The sequence below is a fragment of the Photinus pyralis genome, unplaced genomic scaffold (genome assembly GCF_008802855.1).
Source record: "Photinus pyralis isolate 1611_PpyrPB1 unplaced genomic scaffold, Ppyr1.3 Ppyr1.4_LG1, whole genome shotgun sequence".
Lineage (NCBI taxonomy): Eukaryota > Metazoa > Arthropoda > Insecta > Coleoptera > Lampyridae > Photinus > Photinus pyralis.
Genome location: NW_022170249.1, coordinates 52,372,546 through 52,382,274, shown reverse-complemented (window position 1 = coordinate 52,382,274; position 9,729 = coordinate 52,372,546). Strand labels below are relative to the sequence as shown.

Genomic DNA, 9,729 nt, shown 5'->3' with positions numbered 1-9,729 from the left:
CTATAGTTCCATGGATGATGTAATAGCGTTTTTGGAATCGCAACTTTTACTTTCCGGAAGGCTACATGGATACAAATGGATGCACTTAAAGTGTCTCCATTCTGGAATTAACGTCAAACAAGGAACAGTTCGTCTGGTGTATCTTTGAGGCGTAAAAGAAGATTGGACAGAAGACAATACGTTAACAAGGGACCAAACTATCTCTGACATATAGATGGATACGATAAGTTAAAACCATTTGGAATTTGTATTAGCGGTTGTATACAGGGTGATTCCTATAGTACCTGCCACCGTTTGGGAGCGTGTAGGTGGTGCGTAGGGGAGTATTTTGATATAGGACACTTGGGGTCGGAAATCTAAAATAAGGGTGCCAGAGCCAAATTTACCTTCTGGAATTTCGCGCCTGTAGGTAGGCAACCCAACCGGCCGGCGGTGCACACGGAGCGATCTCAGGCGGCGATGTGTGGCTGACACTTGATCAGAATTTTGTTTAAACCCACGAAATCCCGTCTGCAACGACGCTTATCAAGTGAATAAACACTATGGCAATAGTATAATAATAGTTGGCTAGATGTAGGAAGTGCATTGAGAACAACGGTGGCCACGTTGAACACTTGTAAACGTTATTGCTTTTGACTGTCGTTTTCCCTCCTTCCCTCCCATGTCGCTTCCTCGCGCTAACTCGCTCTGCATCGCTCCGCGCGAAACGTCGGTCGGTTGGGTTGCCTACATACAGGCGTGAAATTCCAGAAGATAAATTTGGTTCTGGCGCCCTTATTTTAGATTTCCGACCCCAAGTGTCCTATATCAAAATACTCCCCTAGGCACCCCCTATACGCTCCCAAACGGTGGCAGGTACTATAGGAATCACCCTGTAGACTGTTATTCCCGAAAAATTATGTGGCTAAAAGCCTCCCATACCAACAACAATCCGAGGGTGATCGCAGGATATTTTATTGATACGGTACGAGACCTTAACGGTGTTCCTCGTACTGTAAGGGCAGACATGGGTACAGAGAATAAATTTGTGGAAGCTATGCAAATTTACCTCAATGAAAATGGTGTAATTGATGGTGCTGCGGATGATAATATTATGACGCCAGCCTTTCTTTATGGAACGAGCCACGCGAACCAAAGGATCGAATCTTGGTGGTCTATACTAAGAAAACATTGTAGCCAGTACTGGATGAATTTGTTTTCGCAGTTGAGAAACGAAGGACAGTTCACGGGTAATTTTGTGGACAAATCTATTTTGCAGTACTGCTTTATGGACCTTATTCAAGTAAGTAGGTAGTTTGTTTTCAGCTTGTTTCTTTATATAGTTCTAGGAAGAATTGAACAGTGTTGCTTTGGAATGGAATAGTCATCTCATCCGCAGAAACCGGCGTAGCATTTGTCCTCCCGGACGACCGGATGTGCTCTTTAATTTCCCAGAAATACACGATGCTAGAGATTACCTAATACAAATTCGAGAACAAAACTTACAAATTTGTGAACAAGAATGTCTTTTTCCGGATTGCCCATGCATTGACAAAGACATACACGATTTGTGCGAAATTTTGTCAGTGGAGCTTAGTATTTCGAAACCTGTGGATCCAATAGATGGACTCGGGAAATACGTACAACTACGCCACGAAATTTTGTCATTACTGTAGTACTTGCAGCTTTCTTATAATAAATGAGTTAATACTGTCTGTTTATTATTTTAAACATAAAAAATAAATACATATTCTAAACCAAAAAACAAAATCTTTATAAGTAGAACACGTCTACGCTAGGGTATGTATAATTATAAATTCTACTTGGTCTAAATTTTAAATATCAATAAGTGCACATAAATGTTATATTATGCAAAACCAAAGCTTTTGCAATTTCCTATAGCAAAATTCATGTTTTCTTTAAATTGTTCGTATGTTGAATGGCAGGTGGGTAGTTTAAATTCAAGACCACATGTGTTTGCCATGGGAAATGACCTTGAATCTTCACCATGTAAAAATTGAATTGTAGGTTTAACTGGAAATCCTAAAGGGGGAAGCACATCTGCTCCAGTAGCAAAGATTAAAACATCAGTTAGTGTAACTGACCGCTGCTCATCCAGCTCTCTATCTTGACATTCTTCATTTTGTATTGTTTCATCTTCTGCAATAGTATAACTTGTGTTAGATACATCGCAGGTAAATGTGTTTTATAAGCTTACCCTCACAGTCTGCCAGAAAATCTCTAAAATATGACATCGCCCGATTTTCTAGTAATCGTTTATTTGAACCTACTTCGCTATATTGCATAACGAACGTACATTCCAAACTGTCGGCCGTCAGTCGTGATTTCTCTTGGCAAAATAGGTTTTCGAATAGATGGGGATATAACCGAATTTGTTCATAAAGGCCGCAAATACTCAACCCTTCAATTAACTGATTCAAGGGATTTTCTATGCGTTTAATGGCATAGAACTTTACGGTATCTGGAAGATTAAATTTACTGTAAGTTACATACATAATTTTAGAAATGTTTTACCTGTTATAATTGTATGTTTTTCATTCATATTGGAAATGAACTGACAGCCAGCAATAGAAAATATATTTTCTGATATCAGCATCTCTTGTAAATCAGAGAGGATTTCCAACTCTTGTAATTTAACTATTGCAGTACGAATGTCTTCGTCTACGTCGTCTAAAGTAGGTACAGTATTTTCGTGGCCATAAGCTAGTAACGAAAATAATGTTTGCGAAAAAAAATGTGGACCAGGGCCGCCATGTACCAGAGATAAAGCAATAATTTTTCCAGCTTCAACATATAGATTATCTTGAATACATCGGTTATTAAGAGTAATATGCTTTTTGTTCTTCCCAGTAAATAATTCACTATTTTTCAGGTATTCCAGCACTAGGCGGAACATTTCCCTGCTTGGTCCACCTGCATCTATTGCCCCTTCAGCATTTCCCTCATAATCGCTGAACTTGACCGATATTTTATGTAAAGGATTAAATGTTTTACGCCGCATAGCGCGCACGCAGCAATTAAAAATATCGCTCCGAAAGACGTTAAACTTGTTAATCTTATCAATCGTTATTTTTTGTTGCAAACTTTTCAATATATCTATAACTGAGATGTCGGAACTTTGGTTATTGTTTAATTCAATTCTTGCTGCTGACAGAACAGGCACGTTATAACTTTCTTGGATAACACTGTCTATCAGCTCATTTAGGCTTTATTGGCTATTGTCATTTTCTGAAATAAAAAAATAACAAACTACCTGAAAATCATAGCGATACACTAGCAATACGATGGAACCAACCATACTTCTAATACTATTACTATACTAGATAGATTCTCTTACCTAAAATCGTATCGAAAGGATATTCTGCAGAGAGTTCCTAAAAGACATATCAAATGGGAGAAATTGTATTTTAATCGTTTACAGTGCTACTTACTTGATTATTTATAGTTTGAACCCCTCCATGAGCTTCATCACTTGCGCCAATTTGAAATTCTATTTCCGTACTTTGGCAATAATCTGTATTCAACGTATCGATATATGAGACCTGAAAGGTATAATTTTCTTAGGTTACGATGTGTCAATTTGAAACTTACTGTCACCGATGACTCGTGTTGTATCTCATCAAGTCCATCTTTGTCATCACGGCACCTTTCGGTAGTAGCTAAATAAAACCGTATGTTTGCCAAACCCGTACTATCCAATAAATTCGCTACTGTAACACGATCATCAATGATATTGTTTTTGAAATCGAGTAGATCAATATCAAAGTTTTCCAACGGCCCTATTGGAGAAGTTCCATCGGGAAAAAATAATTTAATCGCGACTTTTATAATATATTCTTTAGTGGAAATTTTGGGAACTTTTACCTTTCTTGTACCTCCACCACTTTTTTCCCGAATTTGTTTATAACGCGATTCTGCTTCTGCGCGGTTAAGCCAGCCCAAGGAAATCTGTTTATCTTCTCGTTCATGGGGTCCTTTTTTGTGTTTCTTCGCTGCCTTATCCTCTTCCCCTAAACTTTCTTTGCTCCGTAATTTCCTTCTAAGGTTATCTAACAATGTCAGCTTCTTAGACGAGCGTGATTCTTCCGAATTGGTTTTCAATTTTAAAAATTACCTTACAGCAATTCTGTCACCAAATTTGGGTAAAAACTCCTCCAACTGAGAGTCTGTCATGTAGAGAATCACATCGGGTCCTATCTATAACATGCATCAATTAATTGCTTTAAATTTAGCTGTACTAAGAATGCCATTATCCCGTAAAAAAAAATTTTGCTGTGGCTAGCACAGATACCACCCGATTGGCGTACATTATTCCTTGATACGTAAGGATATGGGGTAAAAAGTACCATAACTTAAGGGGGACCCGAAGGGGGGAATCCATCACCAAAAGAGATTTTAAATAGGGTTTTTGCGGGAAAGTTTAGAATGAGAGAGGTAACGGGGGAGGGGGGCAGTGAGATCCAGTAGTCAATGGTGAACCAAAACTTAGCTATGAAAAGCCCCCCCCCCCCTCTCACGTTACCTCCACCATTCTAAACTTTCCCTCCTGACTGACTTAGCCTGTTTACTTACTTATGAAGAACTACAGGCCTGCAAAGAGTGGATAGTATATACAAATATCGAAAATAAGAAGCAATGTATGAATAATCCAAAAACACGAGATTCTTTGATGTGGAAAAGTCGTCCCAAAAGACCAAAAATTGCCCGATATTGAAGGTTGGGTGCTTTTTTAACTCTGCATACTTGGCTGTACAACTTTTCTAAAGGGGGAGGGGGGGGAGATTGGGGAATCTATTTCGTAAATACCCCACTTTGAAATTCAAATTTAAGGGAAATCGATGGACATTGTTCGTTTTTTTGTGTCAAGATCATCATGAAGACGAAAAGAATTTCTTTAATCATTTAAGAAAGAGTAAATCATCATATGGTCAACTGGAAAAACACTGCATGGTCTGCATGATAGCGTAAACAGTCAAGATAACCATCTGTCGATGTTGACTTCCATCGCGCGGTCAGTATGCACCCGCTGCTGATTGCTTAGTACAGATTGCCAAGCCGCCAGGCACGTTGTGGAAGCCGTGTGTACGCGGCGGCGCGCGTAACAGAAACTGGCGTCCTTAAATTAAATTATCTAACAACTTTTTTAGAAAAGTCGCGAAAATGTCTCTTCGTTTGGATACACAAAGACTTTGGCCTATTGCGGAACAGCAAATGATCTAAACTTGAAAGAAAATGTACACTATGTTGCCTTTAATCAGGCGGGAAAATTTTTAAGTTTTCATTTTGTCACCTTAATGCCCTTGATGCATAAATAACTATTATATGGCTTTTGCTTGCTTATAAAGGGTAATAAACTAAACTGAATTCAAACTTTCCGTAGCGTAGGCGTATGTATACATACTTACCTACCTACCAAAACTGCAAACTAAGTGCAATATTATATGAATGAGTTTCTTAACAAGCATTTCAACAAAAACAATTCGTCCTATATATCTAAATGAAACAGTTACCACTCGACACTCGCGCCGTAGTATACCTATACCTACCTGCCATAAATACATGGGTTATTATACATATATTTGTTTCGCAATATTAAATTTAGTAATGTAAAAGTAGTTTTCGATTGCAATGAATTCAAAAATGAAACAATATACAGACTGTTAATTTAAATAACAAAGTTTTGCGAAACTATTGTTTAACAAGACATCCACAATATTTGAAAATAATTGGAAAATGCGAATAAGTTATTTTCTCGCAACCTTTTTCGATAATAATGATAATATCAATGTTGTCATTAATATAGGTATGAATGTACCTTACCTACCTTTTCTCTTGCGATTTTTTGTAAATCCTCTTCTGGAACCCCTCTTTTCCTGAGAAACTCTTCCATATCTTCTAAGTCTTCCATTTCTCACGACACGACAGTCGGCACTGCACTGAATAGGTAGTTAAAACACTTGAACGGCAGAATGGCGACTAACTTGAAACTTACCTTTTATCGCAAACGTTTGACTTTTTATCTTAAACGTTTGACTTTTTATCTTAAACGTTTGACTTTTTATCTTAAACGTTTGACTTTTTATCTTAAACGTTTGACTTTTTATCTTAAACGTTTGACTTTATATCTTAAATATTTGACTTAAAAAAACTTGTGATGACCCTTCAGCGCTTCCGTACATTTCTGACTATTTACCATGGGTGTTTCCATGACAATACATAGAATTTACAACAGTGACTTTATAAGGACAGTGGCGACAACTTATCATAATCCGCCATATTGGAGCTAAAAAATTGATTGTAAGATCAATATACCTTGTCATGTCAAATTGTGAGCGTAGAATAATAAATGTCAGTTTCATTTAAGTAAAGATTCTTGTTCAAAACGAACGGCGCAGAAATGATCGTTTAAAGCTTTGCAGAACAACCTATGGGAAAACAAATGCCTCCCAAATTCAAAAAGGTATGGGTATATGGAAAACGGTATAATAAGTATGAAATATGGTGCAATATCCAAAATGTACATATAAATAATCATTAAATTGTGTTTGACATTTCAGTGTCTTCTGTCACTTCTTGTCCCCTGTCGCGTGTTGCTCCTTCCAGACTTAAAAGTATTTCTTTAGTCTCTTAAATGGAAGACAAAACACGTTGATCTAGTCCACGGAGTACAAGAGATCAATATTCCATGTGCTCCAGCAAACATGAAACCAATTCAAGCGTATTTACGATCACAATTGAATTTGCTGCTAAATTTCGGATAAGCTGCTTCTCTAACCAGTTTTCTATCTAAACTCATTAGGTATTTAGGGCGTCTGAAAAAAATTTTACATCAATTACCAGTCGTAAGGTTAGGCACAGTTTTACATCTAAAAACACTAAGCGGATTACATACCTTATAATATCGTAATAAATCCAAACTATATGCGTCTTTAAAAATCGAGTTTATATAAAACTGGAGACGGAAAACGTAAAATAAAGCAAATACAAGAAGCAAAGTGTAAACTAGTAACATGAAGCCGTGACAATTACAGGTGACACTGTCAAAACAGTATAATTAATAATTATAGCACGGAGTGTACCGCGTCGTTTTGAAGGTTTTCTATTGGCCAGTTTGGAATTTAGCTCCAATATGGCAACCGGAACCAACGACCAATCAAAAACGAGATACCCTGTTGTCGCCACTGTCTCTATAAAGTCACTGTAGAATTTACCAGTTGCTATGATTACGACGACGCCAAAATTACTTACCGATCTAAAAACAGAACAGCAATAGTACATTGATCTACAAGTTTAGAAAAGTGTTAGTTTTCCAGTGAGTGTAAATGTTTGAATTCACGAGTGAGCGCAGCTCACGAGTGGATCAAATTTGCACAAGCATAGAAATTCACTTTTCTTACGTGTAGATCATGCTATTTTTTCGTGTAGTTTATAAAAATACCTCTAATTGTAACGTTTTGTTTTGATGTCGAAGAATAATTTATTATAATATCAAAGTATGTTGAGCATTTGTTGATATGGTAACAAAACATACGAACAAGTAAATAATTTGTGAATACCTAACGCTCATTTAAAATGAGTCAATCAAGCGGGAATAATGAAGACATTTTACAATTAGTATTAGAAGCAGAGTCAAGTTTATTACCCAAAAAGTCCAAAATAAAGTACGAGAAATGTTACCTACAGTTCTGTGACTGGAGAAACATAAAAAATGTGCAAGGAGCAAATGAAGATAGGTATTCTAATTGCGTACTTTATTGGAAAGGTTTGTATTACTCGTATTTATTTATTTATTAGCACTGATTTTTAAATATTCTTAAGGTAAGTTCATAGCTCTCCGTTCATACGTTTCCGTTTGTCCGTTAGCCAATCAGAAGACAGCAAATTTTTAAATCGTACGTCGTCCGTTTACGACGGAAAAGTTGGTTGAAGTTGAACATTTACGTTTCCGTTGGTCCGTTTTTAACAAGAGTGAGTTTATGTTTGGTATGTTAACAGCTTTCGCCTATTCGTTCTTCACGGTAATAATCAGATAGCAATGTGTTCTTACTTTCGTACCATTTTCACATACTGAAAATCACGGAGGGTACAGTACAAAATAAAGTTTAGGTTATGATTATACTTGCAAATGTACAATGTGGACGGATTGCTATGAACCTTAACAAAATGTACTATCCGTTTGACGGATCAACGCAACGGATGAACGGAGAGCTATGAACCCACCTTTAGGCATAGAAACTTAAAGCTTCTACACTATGGTCATAATACTCGATGCTGAGAAGTACTCTACAAATAAATGAAAATGTGGATATTTCTGTTTATAAAAAATTACTTGCTTACCTGAAACGTCAAAATGACGGTTATGCGGCAAAAAATCGAGAGTTCTATCGATGGATAACGTAAAGGAGTTTTTAGAAAAGTCTCCTGATGACAAGTTTCTGTTTATAAAGGTCGTGTTGGTAATTGCCCTGCACGGACCTTGTCGGGCGAAAGAATTACGGTTACTAAAAGTGGATGATGTAGAAGATTGCGGAAATATTTTGGTTATAACATTACACGGCACAAAATCAAAGATAAAACGAGCCTTCACAGTTACATCGGAGGATGGATTTATATTTTATAAACGTTGTGGTGGCTTTCCATATCTTCTGGTGTAATATTTAATAACTTCATTTGTGATTTATAATAATAAACAAAATGAATGAAAAAAAGTGTTGCTAACTGAAATCGTGAAGAAAAGTGTTGCTAACAAGAAAAGTCTCACTTTTCTTCACGATTTTTGATTTAACAATGCGTCACTTTTCTATTAACTACACGAAAAATACATTTATTTCGTATTATCAAAGAGCTTTGATATTATTAATCAAAGCAGTTTGCATACCTAAATGGCAAAATCGAATCCTGCTTCTGTTTACTTCATACAGTGTATGCGTGTACTAGTAGGGCAAAGGTCGGAATTTGCTCAGTACGCCAAAAAATATTTTCAAAAAATTTGATACGTAAGGTGACGTGAAAAGTCAATACGCTATTTATTAGTACTATACCATTGAATAAGTAATACTTACGCAATATCGTATTATTTAAATGTAATACTATGGTAGGTAAGTGATAACGGATGGAAAAATCAAGTACGTACTTTTTGCCCATTTTACTCTATATATCAAGATAATATTCAAAAACTGTGCATATGCATTATCAAAATAAAGTGAATTTGGAGAAATGAGAAAAAAAGTGAATCGATTCGCGGACCATATTCACGGCGCAATCCGCAATTTCTTCAGGGGAGCGGGGGGCCGAGCAATACTACGGGTGGACCAGAGCCCACATGACCCATCTCCTGGTGGCGCCACTGTGCACTCGGAACACAATAAACAGACTAAATTGCACTATATTATAACGTAAATTTAATTACGTGAAAATTACTCATTGATGAATTTATAACAGTCCTTAGTAGATTCGATTTATAGCAATTCAATGTCTTACTTGCAGATACATTTATAAAACTTAACCCGAGTGTGTATTTCGTTATTTATCACTTTGACAACGATGTTAAGACTAAGATTAAATCCAATTCAATTTGCCATATGGCAAACAAAAAGCGTCTAGAGAATTCCTTATCGCCGGTGACTAATCATTTGTAACACTACCATTGTGTGATATTTTAACATCAATAACAAGGCAAAGTAAAATTATGTGGTACAATAAACCTAGTCACTTTATGGATAAAATTCC

General features: G+C 36.5%; 1 protein-coding gene across 1 annotated transcript; it reads right to left on the bottom strand.

Annotated features, from left to right (window-relative positions):
- Positions 1-1,747: 1,747 nt before the first annotated feature.
- Positions 1,748-3,419, bottom strand: LOC116182596 (G2/M phase-specific E3 ubiquitin-protein ligase-like; the record flags this gene model as incomplete). Its single annotated transcript, XM_031503139.1, is given in 4 exon segments — positions 1,748-2,139; positions 2,198-2,461; positions 2,515-3,228; positions 3,338-3,419. Coding segments are annotated over 3 exon segments (1,044 nt in total). The 3' UTR covers positions 1,748-1,846.
- Between the last annotated feature and the right edge of the window lie 6,310 nt (positions 3,420-9,729).